The sequence below is a fragment of the Chanos chanos genome, chromosome 10 (assembly GCF_902362185.1).
Source record: "Chanos chanos chromosome 10, fChaCha1.1, whole genome shotgun sequence".
Classification (NCBI taxonomy): domain Eukaryota; kingdom Metazoa; phylum Chordata; class Actinopteri; order Gonorynchiformes; family Chanidae; genus Chanos; species Chanos chanos.
In genome coordinates, this window is record NC_044504.1 from 32,501,505 (window position 1) to 32,522,992 (window position 21,488).

Sequence of the window (21,488 nt, forward strand, 5' to 3'; positions counted from 1 at the left end):
ATAATACTCAAAATGACACCTCTTGATGCCTTGAGAATTCAGTACAAAATACTGTCCCTCACACTCACAATCGCACGCAGATATCTTTATAGCCTATAGATTTGACATTTTTCGCCTGAAAGTACAGTCGTCTATACAGCAACATATTTGTCGATTCTATTATATTATGGTTTTGATTCTTAAAAGTTATGAACCAGGGGATAATAAGGAAAAACAACAACGATATTAAAATAATCATAATGAGACACGATATCACTATCGACTAATTAGCATTTGATTAACACTGAATAGTGAACAACATTTTCATGCACACCATATGAAAATAATGAGCTAATGCTTGCACAGCATGTGGTAACCAATGGATCTCCCGGTATCATTTATCAGTTAGTATATAAAAATGGATACGTTCTGTTGAGTCCTGAACTTATTGGGTTAATGGAAAACTTGAGTCAGCTTCGGTAATGACATCATAACTGGACCTTAGCTCAACCTCTTACCCCAACTACAACATGTGACTTTCGTTTACAACTAAAATTGCCAAATTGTAATTGATCTATGCTTCATGAACACATGAATGAATGAATATTTATTCATATACCCACATTACGTTTATAAATGGCTCCTTTGTTAAGAGTACCACCAGATAAGGTGTTTCCTATTCAAAATATGTATAGTGTATTTTTCTGAGATCATGCAAACAAGTTCATTTAATCTGTAAAAAAAATCTGCATCACTTTGCATGCCTGTGTATTTAGCCTTATGTACTTGTCAATACTCACAAATTCTGTTTATGTCATGCACTAATTTACTGCACAGAAACATCTGCCAGCGCTGAAAACCTCGTAGAGCAGAGAAATAGGTTCAGTTTGTCAGTGTGTGAAGAGGAGTCATTATCACCGAAAGTCATTTCATTAGACACCGGTCTGAATTCATACCAGGGCAGAACTGAATGCAGTTGCATGGCAAACTGATCTGATCTTATCATTTCCAACATTTCCTGTAGCTTTCCTGCAACAGAGTACTCTGGTGAACATTTAGATGGAGCCTGATAAAATCTATGTATATATCTCTATACAGATAGATAGAAAGGTGTGTGTGTGCATATATATATATATATATATATATATATATATATATATACACACACACATATATATATATATATACACACACACACACACACACACACACACACACATATATATATATATATATATATATATATATATATATACAGATAATGTAGCAGTCATCTGTTATTTAAATATTGAAGATATCAACCCGTTTTTTGGAATATGGCATTCAACTTCAGCTATGCTTTTTGAAAACTCTTTTCATTTTTTGGAGATCAGAATCGTCTGAAAATGGTTTTGAATCCTATTTTTTTGGGAGGGCGTCACAGAAAAGACGGATTTACTCAAAGCCCCTGTCTATTAAAGCCTCGATACTTTGCTAATGCTGGAATCAAAGAAATGAAGTAGAAGTGAAGAAAGAAATCAGCCTTTTCTTTCATGTCTAATTCTTACAACATGAGACATCAAGAAGTCTGATTGGGAATAGTCACTGTAAAACTCTGATACAAATGTGACTTAATCCAACAGTCTTTCATCACTGTTGTGAGCTCCTCGGACAACCAAAAACCAACGATTCCTGAAGCTCACAACGCAATCGATTCAGTAGACAGAAGCCATTTTGTATTCACCAACAAAAGCATTTCAAATACTGTCACCTGATGTGGGGCAGTGATAGAGATTAGCACGATCATGTCCTAAAATAGATTTTGATATGAGCAGGGGATGAAACCCTATACCTCTGAACCTGTTTTGCATTGCTTTCATCCAAAAAAACCACATGTCTGCTGTATGCTCACTTTAACTGTCTGCTACCCAAATGTATCATACATCTCTGTCCCTCCAGTATCACAGATGATCGTCATTGTATTCAACAGTTGTAATTGAAAGAGGTAAGCAGACCTTATAGAACAGAAGAAGAAATGTAGTCAACTGAAATTTCTTACAGATGTTTTTTCTCTTTAGCTTGTTTGCACCTAAAAGTGATTCTGTTCAAGGTGGCAGACCGTGTCAATAACTGCAACGTTGGAATACAGATTTCACTGGAGGTCCTCTAACTGGAAAACTCAAAGGCATCTATTTTAGTGTAGTAATTGTGTGATCCTCTATTTCTCTTCAGGCAAGTGTTAGCTTCTTTATCAGGTGCTCATTCAGTTACTTTAGTGCTTGGCCCTTATAGTTGAAACTGATGTCAATTGCTCATTAATGGAAACAGCAATCATTAAGTGCTCTCATAAAAAATGAACTTGTTTTTTTTTTCTATATGATCAATATCCCCTTCGGCTTCTGTGCAGCCCTAGAAATGTCAAACTTCCCTGAATGTAGCAGCAGAGCATGGAGCCTCTGTTGCTACACGAGTCATTTGTGGCTGTAATTTAGATTTTACCGCAATTACCAACATGTTGAATTGTCAGCATTAGGCAATAACTGTTGTGCATGTTATGAATCAAATGTCCCTTCACTGCTAATGGATGTATTATTCTAGCCCCCCCCCCCCCCCCCCCCCCGCCTTTTTTTTTTTTTTGCAGACATAAATAGATTTTATTCAGCCTATTCTGTTTGAGAACATTGCAATGTGGAGGAAAAAAAGGGAAAAATGTGGCACAGGATAAACGTGCTTAGACTAGTATTCGTTTCTGACTCATCCATTTTTCGTAAACCATCAACATTTGTGTCTCTTATGGCATATTTCCTGTAAGAGTAATTAATATTATCTGGTCATTGTTTTCAGCGGTGGCTTTATAGATTAGTGCTGGCGTCATCCTGGAAGTTCAAAGGAAGTATGCATTAGACACATTTAGTATGCAGTGGGCACACTGAGCTGGTTAATTTGAATTCATCCTCGAACAAGCATGCCTTGCTTACAGTGTAATTAGAGAAGCTCTTTCAACCTTCCACATCCATTCGTTCACAAATATACACCATAAATAACAATACACACAGAAACGGAGAGAGAAAAAGTGAAGAAGAGAGGGAGAGAGAGAGAGAGAGAGAGAGAGAGAGAGAGAAATATAGCTGACTCATTTATAGCATTAGAGATGAGTGTATAACATCTCAAGTAGTCCAGATTAAATTCCCAGTCATATAAAATGACCCCCAGGACAGTATTGCCCATGTAAAAGGATTATACCCATGGTCTTACCTATGGTAACTTTAAACAAAATTTGTCTGAGTGAAAAATGGATTAGCGAGAGGCTGATGCATTTTAGGATTGGACAACATCATTTCTGTGATTATGACAGTGGGGTCACATGTGGTCTTAAAGCCACTGGGTACACTGCTGATAAATACATTAGTTACATAAATATATATATAGTCATTTGGCTCTCATGGCAGCCGTGTTGAAACCAAATCATGGTTAAGGTGGAAGTCAGCCTGTATCTCCATAAAGCATTATGGAGTAGAGGGACGTCTAAATAACATTAGTATAGTTCCCTTACATCTTCGTACCTGACTTTAAACAGGTAGTCTGAGTGTATGATCCAGAATTGTGAACAAACCATATTGCTCCTTAATAATCTTAGATATTGAAAAAAAAATGAAATCATGTAACTTCTTTACATAATTTCAGTTTGATTAAATTGTAAAAAACAAGTTTCCCTTCTGCCTGACTCCTGAAGGGTTTCACAGACTTTTTTGTTCTTTCTGTCAAAATGATGGCAGGCCATTTTTTTCCTTCTTCTCCTTTTTCAAGCTTAAGATTGACAAAGGTGACAGAAATGGAGGCTAGAAAGCCCTCCCAGAGGTAAAAACACCAAAGACACACTGCTCTTAAGAGGGAACCCATCCTGCTCTCAGGCTCCAGGCATTAGTTGACAAGTAAGGGAGAAGAGAGAGAGAGCAAAGAGAATTAAGATTCTCCAAGATTGTCAGCTGAGGTAAATTGCCCAAATTCCTAGTTCTCAAACTCCTACCACTGTACAAAAAAGCAGCCATGGAAAGTACTGAGGACAACTTTTTTCTGTATATTTTAAAGATCTGTATTGACATCATAAACTTGACCAATCATTAACTTTCTTCTCCTCTCATTGAAAAGGACTGCCTAATCAATATAAGCAATTCAACATCTCGTCAAGTGTGCATTGTGTTCATCCACTCCATTAACTGCCTCATCTCTGAAGAGTGTCTTTGGCTCAGAATCCAGCTGATTTATCTTAAAAGAATGACATTCTGTGTTGAAAGAATACACGGTTCAAGGATGCCTGATGCTAATGAAGGTAGTTGTCCAATACTAATATCCTGGTGACTACTATTTCTACATTATTTTCAATACCCTCAGTAGAGGCTGGCATACTCAGTGTTCCTTTGTACATTGCTTTTTTCTTTCAAGCTGAATATTTGATCTCGATAAATTTGATCTCAGAATTTATGTTGGTATGTGAGTTTTTTTACAATTCAGGAGATGGTTATTGAAATATTCACACTGGACAGCCTTGAATATTTCATTATTTTGGTTTTGTCAACTGTACAATAAAAAATATTAAGTGATGGCCTGACCCCTGATGTACAGTTATGTTTAAATGAAAAGAGCCTCATCTTTGCAAAGAAATCCATTCAGTAAATGTTTTGCATCAGTATTATCTTGCTGTTGGCTGAGATTATTAGCGCTAAAACAACTTGTAGGTTGAGTGGTGGAATATGTCTGAGGTAAATTGTGGGTTACATGTTTTTTTTTTCCCTTGGAGCAAGCCCCCCCCCCCCTCCAAAAAAAAACCTGTCTCTATGACAACCATACCCAGTCATCCCTTTGGAAAATGATGAGAAGAGGAAGCCTGGGCTTTACAATGAGTACGTTTCAAACCACTGATTTTATCTCTTATGGTCAGTCCTTCAGCGTTTCCACAAGGAATTAGCCCAATTTACAATTCACTGAGTGTCTACAAAATAATGAAACAGCAGTCAACATCTTCCATTATATAAAAGTTAAACAGTTGAACACATTTATCCCTACAGAATAAGAGAAAATCATGGGAAAACTGGGAAAATTACAGATAGCTGCAAGTTAGACTTCAAGTAGACCTGTCCTAGAAACAATTTTCAGAAATTTCTTAATCTGAAGTAACAGATACTGTAACATATCTGATTGGGAATCAGGGCTGTTAGAGTTCATTTCTTTTCTGACTTTTACTCCTCTGTAACACAAATCATAGCAGAATGTGCCCACACATGCTAATAAGGAGATAATATTGTAACATTCATGATATTGGTATGAGAAATCATATATCAGGCATCATGCGAAACACCCCGCTACCAGTACAATATCTTCAGTATGTAATAAGTGAATGGCCTATGGATGAGTAAAATAAATGGGTGACTGTTGCACTGTCTACAATGCTCACTTTAAATGTTCTTTACAATTTCTGGTTGAAAATTAGGTGCTGAAAATGATATGGATGTGGCATTCTTGTGTATCTAAAAATTCTGGTTAAATCATGCTGAACTGTGAATGTTTTATATATGCTGGCTCTATATCCTTTCACGGCTTAATTCATTTTTCCCTCTGTTAGTTCTCCCTTTGATAGTATAATCAGCCAAGCTCCATTTAGTGCCCTGGTAATGGCACAAGTCGGGAAGCAGAGCATGCAACGGATGCACTTAAACACATTCTATCCATAATGAAAATTAGCCGTGTGCCCTGACCAACTGCTGTAGCAAGTGGGAAATGTTTCAAATCAGAGTGTCCCTGTGAGCTCTTTTGTCTGAGCTCCGTGGCCTCACTCATCCCAATTTCCTTTTCAAAGACAGCAGCCATGGTCTGCTTTAGAAGGAAAAAAATGACAGCCCCTCTCTTTGATAAATAATCATGCCGCTCGGCATCAATTTCCTGGCCCTGTTCCTGCAAAAGATGATACGTCAGAGGGAAAGGTCCCTTTGACACACTAACACAAACTCTCACTTCTTAATTTATGACCCTTAGACGTTGACCTGTTGGTGGTTGATGACATATGCACCATCTTCACCTCTTTGGTCGACCTGTGAGGACATAATGGCTCGATGACATAACAGTTCCTCTGACGCAAAAGGACAGAAACAGTCAAATGGATGAACAGCACTTCTCCAGGTAGGAAGAGTCAAGTGTCCAAATCATGCAATGCTGGATCCTGTCAGCGGCTCAAACAATGGCACTTTGAATTCTTATTCTCTACAGAGAGCTGACTGGCATTGAAGAGGTTATGATGAAGCTCTGCTATTCTTCATAATATCGTGTTACGTTCATCAAAGGCTCAAATTGATGCATGGCAGATTAAAATGAAATGAAATGTTTTTACACTGTGTCATTTGAGCAAATTGTGAACAAAGTCAAGCGATCATTTAATACAGTGAATCATCAATCGTATGTTTTTCTTTTTCTTTTGTTTTCTCCCTGTCTCTTTCCATGTGAATATCTGGTCCAAAAGCATGGCTCCAAACTGCACAAATGTGAACAATTCTCGGGTGGGGTTTGGGGAAACGTCCTTTGAGATGGTCCTACTTTCCCTCACACTTTCCGTGGTGGCCATGCTGACGGCAACCATGAATTCAATGGTCATCTCCGCTATTATCGTCACCCGCAAGCTCCATCACCCTGCTAACTATCTCATCTGCTCATTGGCTGTGACTGACCTACTGGTGGCCATCCTGGTTATGCCCTTCAGCATCATTTACATAGTGACGGACACCTGGGTGATGGGTCAGGTCATGTGCAGCATCTGGCTGAGCGTGGACTTTATCTGCTGTACCTGCTCTATCCTGCATCTTGCTGCAATTGCTGTGGACCGCTACCGCGCCATTACTCATGCAGTGGAGTATTCCCAGAAAAGGACTTCTCGACGAGCTGCCTTCATGATCACTGTAGTTTGGCTCCTCTCTGTCCTCATCTCCATACCACCTCTAGTTTACAGACACCACAAAGCCACCAATGAGACCCAGTGTCTCATCAAGCACGACCACATTGGCTTCATGGTCTACTCCACCTTTGGAGCGTTCTACATCCCCCTCATACTCATTCTTATTCTTTACTATAGGATCTACCAGGCAGCTAAATCCCTCTACCACAAGAGACGTGCCAGCTGTCTCAGAAATCCAGAAATGAATGGACACATGCTTCCAAAGTCCTCAGACCAGGAGCTCCAGAGCCCTGATACACTCAGCCCTCCTGAGAGGTCCGGGTCTGAGCCATCTACTGAGGGGGACAATGTGCGTATCACTGCCAAGAGTTCTCCGTTCGACTGGCGCCGGGACAAGTCCCTTCACAGACATCGTATTTCGGGGACACGGGAAAGACGGGAGAGGAAGGCAGCTACCACCTTAGGTCTTATTCTGGGAGGTTTTGTCATCTGCTGGCTGCCCTTCTTCATTCAGGAGGTGATTACCAACACCTGTTCCTCATGTACACCCTCCAGGAAATTGGGAAACTTTCTGACCTGGTTGGGGTACTTCAACTCACTGGTCAATCCACTCATATACACCATATTCAATGAGGATTTCAAAAAAGCCTTTCAAAAGCTGGTTAAGTGCAGACACTGACCGAAAGAACGGAATTACCTTGTGTCGAAACTATTGACATGATGCTCTGAGACTAAAAAAAATCTTCCAAGAGAATGTAATGTAATTGAACTAAAAGTTTTTCAGAGGTAGGTGGTTCAAGGACACCCAAGGGATACTTTTTTCAAAGTTTTTCCTTGTAGATCATGTCTTGCCAGTATTTTACATGTGAGATCAGTGCTATAGATGTTTATCTGCCAGTAGTAGATTCTTGCAAGTCTAGGACAAGAACTCATCTTTGCTGCGTGCTTTTATGTCTGTATAGCAAGCTTACTCTTATAATTTGCTTTACATTACTTTGAATTTACCTTCCAAAACTGAACAGATCACAATTTACATCAAATATGATATTGTATTTTCTGCAAAAAAGAGTTCTTATTATTCATGAGTGTATGGAATAAAAAGTCAATGTGTCCACTTTGTGCCAAAATATTCTTTAGAAGCCCCATTTGGTGTATAGAAGTAGTTGTCTCTATAACACAGTACTCTTACAGTAACAACATAACAGGAACAGAGTTTTAGTTGAAATATTAACGGTGATGAGATACATCATTGTAAATGAGTACTATTGGTTTAGTACATGCTGGTGAACTGTGAAATGCTCTTTGATGTAATATTAGTCACCACTCCTAAGCAAATGTGGGCACACTTCTAAGTAGGTTTATCAGTAGATTCAAAAACAGGTTCTCTTTAACTCATTTGATAAGCAAATTCACTTGAACCCAACAACAAAAGCAGGGAAAAAGTCCCTGAATAGTCCTCTGTCACTTGTTATAACGAATGGCCACTTAACATGCTCAGAACATTTTAGTTGGTTGTGTTATTCAGTGGCAACCTTTTACAGTTTTTCTCAGTTGTTCACTGAGTTCTTAAATAAACATCCATTTGCCCCAAGAGTTCAGTAAATTAATAAACGGTTTCAATAGTTGGAATCACAACAGTATCTTACCCTACTACATATTTCACAGACCATTGAAAAATGGGAGGGGGGGACAACCATTGGAATTAATGTATAGTATGGACATATAAAAGGTGCTTGAACATAAATACACAAGATAAATATTTGAAAGCCTAAAAATGAATGAAAATCCAAATGTTCCAAAATCAAGCAAACAAAAACAGATAAATAAACAAACAAAAGACATTCAAAACTCATTAAAACATACAGGAACTACCCTGCTCCAGATTCTGGTGGTCCTCCAAAGGGAAACACGGTAGACTGTTTCCTATGTTCGTTCTAATAGACCTTAGAATGTGCTGAAAAGAAACCATTTGAATGTTGGCGAAAAAGTTAATGTCATTTTACATTTGGCAGTTGAACAATAAAACAACAGAGCAGGAACAAAGGCAGTTTTACTTCACTGCGAAAAGGTGTCAAGGCAGGGAGTCATCCAGCTGGCTGAACATGGAGTGTATTTTAGCAGTACATTTTGTATTTTATCCTAGATGTATGTATTACAAGAAAGATACATCTGCAAATGATGTCATATACCAGTACTTGAAAATGGTTCAGATGTTTAAGACGATATGAGGTGGTGCAGTTCTGATCAAAGCAGTAGGTCGCATAACAAATGGCACAGTAGAGGTTGTTTTTTGAAGACTAGACAGATAAGAACCAGATTAAAATCTTGCTAACTTTCAGAAGTCATGGTACAACCACATTCATTCTCATCAGTGGATTACAAGATCCATATTCAGCTGTCTTGGTTTTAACTTCTACCTTCTTCTCTCTTTACACCTTTCTTTTTGGAGTTATTCAGTCACCTTTTATTCACTCTCTTAGATTTGGAAGGCACTGCCTTAATCATTTTCGATTTACAGATGTGCAGTTTGATCTTGGTCTTTTGCTCACTTAAATCTCACTTTTTGTGAGCCATGTATTCATAGTATGGTGTCAGGCGTGCAGTGGAGCTGGACCCAAACACAAGACACAGTGATGGTGGTAACAAAAAGGGAGGACTTTACTTACAAAACGCAGATAAACAAACAGGTGCAAACATGAACAAAACCAGTGCAGCCAAACAGTGTCTTCAAATGAAAACAATAGACAGGGGACAGGTCAAACACAAGGGCTTAAATACAAGAGGAGAACTAAACTGGAGAAACCTAATTGGTGGAAATTAACAAGGTTGAAACGAGCTTAATAAATACAACAAAACAGGATCAGGTGAGGGGCAGAGACAGACACAGAACAGGAGCACGAGACATTTCAAAACAAAAGTCCAAACCAAGGTGCAGGCTGTGACATATGGACAAAGGGGGTTTTCTCTACCAAAATGATGCCTATAGCTGATGTCAAGTATTTGACAGAAAATAATAATAACCACCATTAGAAAATGTGTTACAGTATGAGTGCTACTGTCATTGGTATAATTTGCTGGTTTATAATTGTTACAAATGATATTTAGAGTTTAATGCGCATTCTACAGCTTTTTGCAGATGGTCATAAATGACACCTAAAACCATTTTGCTTTCAAAAGAACTTAAAGCATGGGAAGAGAAAGGAGAAGTGTTGGAGAAAAATTATTAAGATCCAAGACTTGACTTGAACTAATTCAACATCTAGTAATGCGAAGCAAAGATTTAGAAAACAGAGAAAGATTGTCGTGTTCATCATATATACCAAAAGTAACTGTTTAATGAGGCGATCACACATGGGGAAAAAACACCTTGATTTCATTGATATACTTTATTTAAAATATTGCATATTCATCTTCCATCCATCATGTATTGCTTAGGAGATATATACAAATTCAGTCCATGCAAGAGCATGAGCACAGTAATGACTAATATTTGCGTCACTTTTTTCCTGATAGGTACAAATACACGAGGTAAGTTTGAGTTTTATAGGAAAGTGTCAGACCTTTTAAATTTCAAATCATTGTACGTTCACATGCCTATTGCAGCAACGATAACCGGTCGGCCATGATAAACCAGGAACTCAGTGTTTTATTAAGTTTAAAAATTACCTACCTAATTAAAAAGGGTTAGTAAAATGAGAAGAGTTTGGGGTTTTCCATATTAAACAAGGTTGGGGGGGTGGGGTCACTGAGATTCAGACTTCCATGCTAGGTTTGAAGGCACTGGCTAGAAAAACAAAAATCAAGCTTGACCAGATTACATGCAGAAACTACTCTTAAAAACATGCACGATTAGAATGGAGATTAAGACAAACATGATATCCTACTATCGATCTGTATCTGTCTGGCCACAGAATAAGCTTGAGAAATTCATCATAAGGGTGTACAGTCTGACTGTCAACCTCAAAGGCAGGATATGAGGCTTCAAGAACTTTCTGTATTACAGACAAAGTAGATGCATGCAATCAACAAACCGTCAAGTATCAAAGCGTAGTGACACAGTCTAGGCCTTAGAATCACTACAACAAAACACCCTTAACTTACATATTTCATATCAAAATGACCTTGAATAAAAAGCTTATTCTAATTTCGAGTGGATGAAGTGGCACTACAAACCAAAAAAATTCTTAGTGTTGCACTAACACAGAATCATTCATGTCTGAAACTCTGAAAAAAAAAAAAAAAATTAACAAGTGAACATATCTATGACTTTTTTTTTTTTTCTCAAAGCAGTGTTCTGTGACTAGAAGAGAAAGACAGGCTTCTAATTGCAGACGGTTTTGTGCAACAAAGTCTTTCTGTCTTTTACAATATGGCTTTCACAGAAGGGTTAACAAAAAAACAAAGACAGAGCAAAAGAGCGGTGGGTGCCTGACGTAGTTTCACACACAGATAAGATAAAAGTCATGATCAGAGAAACTTCGCAGACCGTTCTCACGAAAAACATTGAGAAATTTCATTTGCGTCTCCGTAGCGACGAACAAACGATCAACAAATTATTTTCCCATTGATAAAACAGTACGAGCTCTGCAATCATTAGGACATAATCAGTTAAATAAATAAATAAATAAATGACTTAAGTTAGTGACACACAGCAAACTCTGACAATTACACTCGCCTGAAATGATAATGCATTACAATTTCATAAACAAGCGCAACGAAAAATACGGTAAACACGTTGAGCATGAGAAAGTTCTAGATCGAGTCGCTCTTTGGGATGTGAGGGAGCCGGGGTGAGCGGTGAATGCATAGCCATCTCCTTCAAGAGGAGCGGGAGACCTTGTCATTTTAAGTTTCTATTTAATTCCGGGACTGAGAAGCTGCTTGTGATCTTAGTAGAGAAGCAGAGGATTTCACAGTTTCCTGCCACACTTGGTCAATGGGAAACTTCCTCTACCGCAGAATCTATGAAGCGTGACAGATGGCAACCCTGAAGTAGTGCAACAGCAGAGAGAAGTGTTGAAATGCGGCCTTATTCTGTGCCGTTGTTGGTCCAGTCATAGGGTATGTAGCCGACTTTCACATTCCCTGCAGACAGGATCCTCTGAAGACTTGATTTCTTTGGTGACTCGCCCATGTGGTTTAAAACCCAGTTCAGTAGCTGCAAGAACAACAACAACAACAAAAAAATCCAAATGACTTATTACTTCTGCCTATTTGAGTCCATAAAGGTGTGTGTATGTGTGTGTGTGTGTTTTAAGTCATTTTAAGGTGAGGTTTTTAAAATAGTTGTGTTATGGGATTTTCATTCTTCACAAACCGTTTCATCCGTGCCACCAAAGTCAGCTTTGTACCACTTGAAGATCTGACTTAGCTTCACCTCTCCTTTCTCAGTGTCCACCATGCAGCCATCATCATTCTCCAAAAAGGCCTCGGCAGCAGTGCGCAGCTGGCCGTCTATCCCCTATTACAGGCCCCATAGTTTCAAATCATTCAATTTCAATCGGCACAGCGCACCACAAAAGACATTCTGCTTGTATAACAATAAACTATCTGTGAATGCTTTTCTTGAAGAAGAGTAAACCGTACCTCCGGCGTGTAGGTTTTGATCGGTGGGCAGCTCTTTGCACCGCAGTTCAAAGCAAAATGGATAAGAGGTTCGGCGTCAGGTAGTGCCACCTGGTGGACGGTGAAACAAAACACAGACTTGCACTCAGATGTCCACAGCAGCTTTTCACAGGTTTGAGAAGGAGGGGACAACACTGAGAGACTGACAAATACCTGCAATCGAGGATCACTCTTTGAGAAGGGCCTCAACAGTTGTGCTACGCCCTTTCTGTTTCCTCGCAACACTCCGTTCTCGATATCTTGTAGTGTGAACACCTCCCCTCCAATCATGTAGCTCACATAGTTGAAAAACTGCAACAAAGACATACAAACCATAAGCATGCAAATGACTAATACTGCCCTCAAGGTCCACATGAATGTACAGAAATAACAGAAAATATGTACCTTGGGTCTACTACATTACAGACTTATGGAAAAACATGACCTTTCTGTCTGTGGACAACAAAAAAAAAAAGAAAAGAAAAGAAAAAATAGAAAGAAAAAAAGAAATGCAGCGTTTTTTTTAGATGATTGTAATGCAACATTTGTAACTGACTAATGCAACCTTGAAAGCCTACTTCTCAGAGTGGGGTCTCTAGCCTAGTATGATTATTGTATAAACTGGAAATCTAGAAGTAATATGAAACTCCTCCTAAGCAGAATCATACATATACAGTTCAGTGACTGTCACATGCTCTTACCCTGTACCTCTGCCACACGTTCTTGGGGAAGCCAATGCGCAGGTTTCCGTGGATGACCAGAGCATTGTAGATGTTAATGAAGAAGGCCAGTTTTTCCTCACGGCTAAGAGACAGCAGCTCCACTCTTTGCAGCTGAACAGCCAACTCGCAGTAATGCTCAAAACTCGGACTCCGAGACATGGCTTTGTAATCCACCGTCTGCCGGAAACAGAAACTCATCAGACACCAGACACGCCCCTTTGAGTCTGAACGTGCAACCCCCTCACATTTCAAACTCTGCCTACTATTTTTCAAGCCCATTCCACTGGTGTGCATTTGTCAATGCAAAGAGCACTAAATGGTGCTGAATGAATTTCAGTACGGCTTCACATGTGATAGACATGAAATACTGAAAATGATTCAGTTCTACATTACCTTGCCATCAGCAGAAAGGTGGTCTGAGTAGAGTTTCAGTATTAGGTTCCGCAGGAGCTCTGATAGTTCAGAGGCTGTTAAAAAAAAAAAAAAAAAAAAAAGTAAACACACATAATTGAAGTATATATTTTAAGAACAGCGCTTAAAGATAAGCTGCAATATCGCAAACAGCTTATTTACATTTCAAGCTGTGAAGAAAAATACTGAGTGCTTCATTGAGAGGTCACAGGCTTGGTTGTACCAAGAAGTCCCAAGGGTGAGAGGAGACACAACCTAGGTGGTTACATGCAGAGCCAAGCAGGTTTAAAGGTAGAAGGTGTAGCAAAAACTTGGGGAGGAGGGAGGGGGTTGAGGGAAGGGACCACATGGTAGGAAAACACTATATGGAGAATGGCATAAAGCAAAAGCTTTGCAGAAAAGGAACAACGACCATCGAGACCCACAGCATTTATTAGAAACTCTAAAGAAAGGGTGTTAGCTCGTTTCTCCTAGCAAAGCTAACGGCAAGTGTCAGTCTTTTGACCATACGTACCCTTAATTGGGCTGCATGCTGCCATTTGTCCCGTGTTGAGTGCTGCGCAAGGCTCGTGTTCCAGCAGCCTGAGCAAGGTGCTACTCTCCAGCCCTTTACCCACTATACAGTTAAAATGCTTCCTGTCCTTTAAGCCCTGAGCAATCTCACCAGCTTTCTCTGTGTCTATAAAGTGCACGGGAGAGGAGTTAGCCTGTTCTGTGGGTCAATGCAACCGCCAAACACATCAAGACAAAAGACTGAGGAAGACTATGGTCTGAGCCCTGGTCATGAGTTAAGACGCATCACAAATGGACCAGAAGACTGTATAAAATACTGCTGAATCAAACTAGGCCATTACACACAAATTTGCTCTAATCCATAAACAGTCTAAAAGGATGTTCCTGTGAGTGATGAAAACATTACCACTTAGTTGTGTCATTATAATGCTTACTACACTAGATCATGGAGACAGGGGGAAACCGCAATGTTTTCGTAACCTCAAATAATCAGGCCATGACAGGCTTCTAAACTCAACTGCTTTGTTTTAGGAGATGTTTTAGTTGATTATGTTTCTCTCCAATGGCTGATTGAAGAGAGAGGCAAAAACTTACCCACACCCTTCTCTTTGACAAGCCAATTCAGCAGCTGCTCTCCTGTGAAGCTGTTTCTGTATACTTTCAATCCCCTCCAGTGGGTGCCAATCTGCCCGCTGCTCTTGAACTCCTCAACTATGTCCGCAAAAGCATCCCTCTCACACTTAAACTCTGTGAAAGAGGCAGAGAAAGCCATGCTTTCACAGGTAGTGGAAGACTATGCCCATGTAGACATTTACTTGAGATTTTTTTTTTTTTTAAACTTTTTCTTTTTAACTTTTACAAAGTGCTATCAGGATTAAAACAACACAGAGTCAGCATACGCGACTTTCCTCTGAATGCTGTTGATCTGCCTTCATCCAAAGAGAAATTTAGGGAGTCAAACCCAACTTATATATATCTTAACCACCTCACGAGTCTCCAGTTCAGAACACAAGACTTGACAAAACACGACAACAGTTTTCTTTTCTTCCAGGGAGCGACACCCAAGCTGTATTTCTGAGAAATAGGTCATGATGTGTAAAACTAAACAAATTCAATTTGTCCAGCTATGAATTTCATGCAGGCCAGTAATGTGAGGGATAAACACTGGGTTGGGGTGGAAAGGGCACCAAGGAGATCTGGTCAGGCGTTACAGGTGCTGCACTCAATATTACATTTCACTGTTTCCCTTACTCGCTTAATCAGCCTAGTGGAAAGGAAGGACAGAGCATACTTGGAGAAACAACTGGTGATGTAGAGAAAGACAGTTTAACATGCACCCGTCGTAAACATTCCAGGGATTAATTCTTACCAAGTTCCTCAAAATAATCAGTGCTTATGATGATGGTCAACTGTTCCATACAGCAAACAACATATTACAGTAGAACTGCTATATGGGTAAAGACATTTCTGTACTACCACTACCACTACTACTACTAATTGTCCTCAATTTCTCAAGGCTTCTGTCATCTGCTCTCTTTGATAATTAACTTGCTGCCTTATTCAGCTGTGAAGTATGAGGAACCAGGAAAGAAATGTAAGGGCAAATCACTTAAGCAATAGGAAAAAATGTTGCTCTAACCTCCTTCCTCCTTCGCGGTTATGTCTGTGTCATCTTCTTTAGGCAGAGGCAGTGCATCTGAGGGCAGAGGCTGTGATTGTACCATATGAATCAGGCGTTCAAGTTCATCAGGAGCCTGAGGATGACAAATGCAGTTTTCTCATTAGTGTTGCCTATTCACAGGCCAAAAGGAATCACAACACGCTACAGTGCTGTCTCCAAGTGCACACAGGGTATATCACCCTATAACTTGGAATGCCTCCACTACACAGTCAGTTGTTTAGTTTGCTTATCAGCAGTCATGGTTCTCACCAGGTTTTGGAGGTCGTCATTACCCCCCACATGAACGCCGTTGAAAAATATCTGTGGCACGGTACTGCGGCCGGTCAGTTCCTTGATTCGGCCTCGGATATCAGGGTGCTGATTCACATTCACATCACATACAGGTAATCCCAACTTCTTCAAAGTGTTCTTTGCATGCTGACAATGCGGACAGCCTGGAACTGAGTAAACAGTTACCTGTCCCTCTAGGCGGTTTTCAACCTCAGCCATCAAAATACCTACAGAACAAAGCGCAAAGACATTGCTTACTGCAGTTACTCTCTCATTGAGGGAGAATAATAATAATAAAAAAAAGAAACAAACAGAGTGGGTTATATCAATATCCTAATGGAATACAATTTATTTAACTAGCAACTTGACCTCTTCATTAACGAAATGTCAAACTGATAGTTCGTTTTTTCATTCACGCCTCTACATTAGCAAGAACATTTAAGTAATGCTGACTAAATTCCCCGATCCCCCATGTGTCTCACTGATATATTTATTTGATTATCTCCCAAGACAGCCATAGCAAACTGCGTTCCACTGAGTCTAACTTCAACGCGGCTGTCTCAACTGAGTATCACCATAAGTTGCAAGCGATACATATCTAAATTAACTTCACACTACTTGAGACGTGAAAAAGCAAGTGGTTAGCTGTATAACCAACGTAGATCAAACACGGAAAAACAGGAGAGAATTTAGGAACAGCGTAAATGTTAAACCAGTTAAGCCACTGTCATACGTACCTTAGCTGACGCTGTCCGTAAAGGTTTCTGCTACTTACGAGGTCGCGTTTAGCTTGCTGCTTTTACGACTATCTGTGTAAAACACCGGGTTAAATATTAGCGATCAAGCAAACTCAGTCTTACCTTACAGATCAACATCTGGGCTCGATATTGATCTCAGCCCTCATACTTCATGGGCAGTCTGTTTATGCGGAAGTCTTCATAATTAACATTTCAGCTTGTCGAATCCAGTGTGAAGGCGGTGATAGTAACAACGTTTTGCTAGGCAACATTGCTTTCCAAATAAAAGTCCCAAGGCATGAATACAGTAGAAGGACCAGTGACACTGTATGCAGAATTTGAGCACCAAGTCAAAGTGCAATCCCGCGACCCTGATTACGATAAACGGTTTAGATAGTGAGTGAATCAAAGTGCAATCCAATTCGAAGCTGACCCTCTAAATCAGGGATTTTCAACGTGCGGGCCCCGAGGGCGCGAGCACCTGTCAAGGGGGTGCAAGATAAATTTGCTATCACTCGACAGATTTAAGTGCATAACTATCATTTATTTGGCGTTTTAAAATTCCATATTCAAATGGTTTACAATGAAGGGAGTGTGCATATGGGATGCATGTCTGTCCCTGAATTCCTGTAAATGGTTAATAAACAACTAGTCGGGAAAAAGTCAAATTTATGGTGAAATGTTCAACCTCTCACGTATCTTCATGCCTTTTAATTTCTGGGCTTTACTAATCAGTCGTCTAAAAATTTGAAAATGAGGTCCACGCACGGATGAATAATTAATTTGGTATGGAAATTATGCTTAAAGCTAAATTAAAGAACCACTTACAGTTTTCATTTCGTTTGTAAGAGGTGCAAATATAATTATTGAGAACAAACAAACAAACAAACAAACAACAACAATAAAACAATAAAAAAAGTCCTACACGCGTACACATAAATACGGCAGCGTATTGCTACCACGCCAGAAAAAGAACAACGGATCATAATCACGCAATAACGTGACAGGTTTATTGTGATATATATAACATATATAAGATATATATAAGATATATACCAAGATGTTGAAACAAGATGTTTTCACGTTTTAACAAGATATTTTCACGTTATTACGACATACAAACTCATCAAATCATAATAAGAAACTTTTCTTGTTATAACAATATAAGTTATCACGTTTTAACGTGAAACCTTTCATACTGCTGGTACATAAACATCCCTCCCCAGGTGTGAAAATAAAAACTCAGGTAGGTCTTGTCATCGAACAGACAAATGCTGCTGCGCATGTGCAATGACCAAGTTCACATGTTGTTATGGAAACAGTAAACAAGCACCCCCTTTGTCAACGGTTTCTTCGCGGACTTTTACCATGTCAGATGAAGGATCAGAGGATTTTGGAGGATATGTTGCTGTGAGTTTTTAATATCTTAACATTCTCTCTGAGTTTGAAGTAAACATCAAAATAAATATTTAAATCACACAGGAGTATGAGGGCGGGCGGAATGAAGACAGGCAGAGACATGGTTTGGGGAGAGCTGTGCTCCCCAACGGAGACACATACGAAGGAATGTATGAAAACGGCAAAAGATGTGGTCAAGTAAGTTGATTTACAAGATGTATTTTTAGTCTATTGCTGGGTTCGACCGTTGTCTCACTTATACCGATTTTTATACTAACCCTACTTTGCGGTAGGGCACATACAGGTTCAAGAATGGGGCCAGATACACAGGTGAATATTACATGAACCTCAAGCACGGACAAGGCATTTTCGAGTATCCAGATGGATCCAAGTACGAAGGTACAAAGGGGAGAGACATCAGAAATAATATATTGTGGATGGTGCATGACATTGTCAGAGGGTTGAGTCTCTCTCTCTCTCTCTCTCTCTCTCTCTCTCTCTCTCTTGCTCTCTCTCTCGCTCCCTTACTTTCTCTTGTTTACAAGGGAGTTGGGTGGATGACCAGCGTCAGGGCCATGGTGTTTATACCTATCGTAATGGAGACACTTATGATGGAGAATGGCAGCAGCACCAGAGGTGCAGTAATAATTAACTCCTAATATGAAAACGCATCAGTACTGTGCTGTACTGATTGGAGTAAAATTGTTTTAAATTAGTTTTGATTATAAAACCCACCAAATGTCGTGTCATTTACTTACTTTCATTTCTCCTTCCCTCTGTTTCAGACATGGTCAAGGCATATACACCTACCATGCCTCAGGAACCCAATATAAAGGCACTTGGGCCATGGGCAAGATGGAGTCTGCTGGGGAATTCGTTTATCAGAACCACAGATATCAGGGCAACTTCAAGAATAACCTTGTGAGCCCAGGCTTTCTCTGCACCTCATCCTTTAATCATTGTTGTTTACAAGGACACTTGCTTTTGAATGAACATCATAAACATCTTTTACATGTCTTTTTACATTACATCTCTGTGCATGTCAGCAAGTACAGCACAACACTTATGTGAACTGGTGGACCTTTCAGCTGTGTGCACAATATTTTTAATGTTGTTTTTCTATTGACATGCCCCTGCTCTTGCCTCTTTTTATTCTGGATGTTCTAAATGACATGTCAGGGAGTGCTTGGATGAACACAAGTATGCCATCAGAAAGAGAAATTTGGACTATCCATTAGCAAGACACCTCCCTTGCAGAGATGCATGCCAGTGATGACTGGCTTTTACATGTAGAGGTGTTGAATTTATCAAAGCTTTTATATGAGGCAGCAATAGATTGCAGCCCCTTCTCCAAAATGGAGACATTCTGGATACATAGCTTCAATGCTTCAAAATTTACTGGTATATTTGAGGAGATTGGTTTTAAAATGTTTTTGTAAACTACTTTTCCATCTCTGATTGGCCCATTTACATACATAAAGATGTTGTTCTCACTTTAGCTTTCACTTGCTCTGACAAGGACATTTTTGTAAAAATGTTAAAATGTGTTTTTAAATTTTTCTCCATATACATATATATTTTATCCCCCACTTAGCATACAACAGTGTCCATGACAATGAAAGTGAATTCCGTTGTGTACCATCCTATAAAACAAACATGTTTTGGATTGAATTAGGAGTGTACTGTACCCACGGAAGTGCTTAATGACCCTAAATTATGTCAGCAATTTCGGTGTGCTTGCAAAGAGAATACTGCAACGTTATGGTATATCACTTGAGTACTCCCTAATTGTGATCAATCACTATGTATTGTATATGTTTCATTTTTTCATTTACCAGTAAAGCAGCTTGCTTTTTCCTCAGCCCTTAGGTCCAGGGAAGTATGTGTTTGACATCGGCTGTGAACTGCATGGAGAATATGTCCAGGTTGATCAGGTACGGTACAGCTGATTCTGACTTTGTGAACTTAGGCGACCATCAGTGGGTGTTTAATATACATTTTGGCCCATGTACATGTTCACTTTCAGTTTAGTTAAACCATTCTGTCTTCATGATGTACACAGGAATTGGTCTCTCGTGAAGACTAAAATAACAAATCTATGAAACGAATCTGAGGAGAAAAAACAAGAAAGAAATTTTTGGCCATGCTGGTGGTGAAAGTATTTTTTTTTTTTTAGGGTTCATTTCATTTTCATGTGTCCCTCTTTTTTATTTTTTTGATATCAAATTTACTTTTGTTTTTCAGAGCATAGATCAAGGGATGACATTTTGGTATTGAATAAAACATGATTATGTTATTGTTTGAAATGATCTGTCTGTACACTGAAACTCCAGCCGGCAATTAATGAGCCGACCAGTAAAGACGGGAGGGCCGTGAGGTCGCGTTCACCCCGCCCGCCCCCGGGAGAGGTCTGTTTCTCCATTGGGACCTCTGGAGACGAGGTGCCAAGGCAACCAACTCGACGGACTGCTTTTGTGCCTCTCTGTCATAGCGTAGTTTATTTTCCCATGCTTGCCCTCATGCATGCCCACGGAGGCTCAGGGTTTGACCTGAGAAGTCAGTAGCTTATGGAGTCGTGTTCTGGAGTTTCAGATGTTCTTGAGGCTGATGTGCTTTTAAAACTTTCAGTGTTACTGCGGGCTCCCAAACGCAGATTATACTCGTCACAAACCTTTCTGAGATTAAATATAGCCCAGAATAGACCGGAGTACCGAAAGAGGCACATCAAGATACTCAAAACATCTAAGCATGTTGGTACGATAGACAGGCCTTGAATGCCTTTATGTACATTACAACCATGTCGTCCTATTGGCCACAGGACAGAGCGGATGAGCAAGAGGAGCAGCCACCTGCCACCACACTTGTTAAATGGAAACCCAAAACTATCTCTGGCCTCTTACTCTGGGCTCCTCCCAAAGACTGTGCCCCCTCAGGTGAGCTAACACTCTGTACTTAAAAAAAAAAAAAAAAAGAAACACGCTTGGGATCACCTGGCCACCAGTCCCCACAAACACATATATAAACCACTGTACAATTTTATAGAAAGAATGAATAGACTGTTTGTAGTATAAATGTCGCACAGCTTATAGTACTGGCAGATTTATAAAGCAGTAACAATTTTGACTGTATTGATAGCAAAAGCATTTTGAGATGTTTATTTTTGCTGATTGTGAGGTTTGTATGTGACTGGATTAGTGACCTTTTGACTGCGTTTTGTCTTAATAGATCAAGATGTGACAAAGCAAGAGAAATGA

The 21,488-nt window shown here is 39.6% G+C and overlaps 3 protein-coding genes across 4 annotated transcripts; 2 read left to right on the forward strand and 1 right to left on the reverse strand.

The window, feature by feature from the left end:
* The first annotated feature begins 6,470 nt into the window (after positions 1 to 6,470).
* On the forward strand, positions 6,471 to 7,577 carry htr1fa (5-hydroxytryptamine (serotonin) receptor 1Fa). The gene has a single exon (XM_030786783.1). It carries the CDS (start codon positions 6,471 to 6,473, stop codon positions 7,575 to 7,577), a length of 1,107 nt encoding a protein of 368 aa, XP_030642643.1.
* A 2,717-nt stretch (positions 7,578 to 10,294) lies between these two features.
* On the reverse strand, positions 10,295 to 17,123 carry zgc:152951 (uncharacterized). 2 transcript variants are annotated; one of them, XM_030786198.1, is made up of 11 exons: positions 16,960 to 17,123; positions 16,079 to 16,326; positions 15,788 to 15,902; positions 14,743 to 14,895; positions 14,150 to 14,314; positions 13,618 to 13,691; positions 13,204 to 13,401; positions 12,677 to 12,814; positions 12,485 to 12,574; positions 12,216 to 12,359; positions 10,295 to 12,056 (listed from the first exon to the last, which is right to left on the reverse strand). In XM_030786198.1, the coding sequence occupies exons 2-11, from the start codon at positions 16,316 to 16,318 to the stop codon at positions 11,928 to 11,930; spliced, it is 1,446 nt and encodes a 481-aa protein (XP_030642058.1). In that variant the 5' UTR covers positions 16,319 to 16,326; positions 16,960 to 17,123; the 3' UTR covers positions 10,295 to 11,927. The 2 variants fall into 2 exon arrangements, with proteins under 2 accessions (XP_030642058.1, XP_030642057.1); XM_030786197.1 differs by lacking the exon at positions 16,960 to 17,123 and adding an exon at positions 16,837 to 16,885.
* A 1,081-nt stretch (positions 17,124 to 18,204) lies between these two features.
* Positions 18,205 to 21,488, forward strand: rsph1 (radial spoke head component 1). The gene is made up of 8 exons (XM_030787585.1): positions 18,205 to 18,246; positions 18,319 to 18,432; positions 18,528 to 18,633; positions 18,780 to 18,870; positions 19,020 to 19,155; positions 20,097 to 20,168; positions 21,053 to 21,167; positions 21,460 to 21,488. Exons 1-8 carry the CDS (start codon positions 18,205 to 18,207, stop codon positions 21,486 to 21,488), a joined length of 705 nt encoding a protein of 234 aa, XP_030643445.1.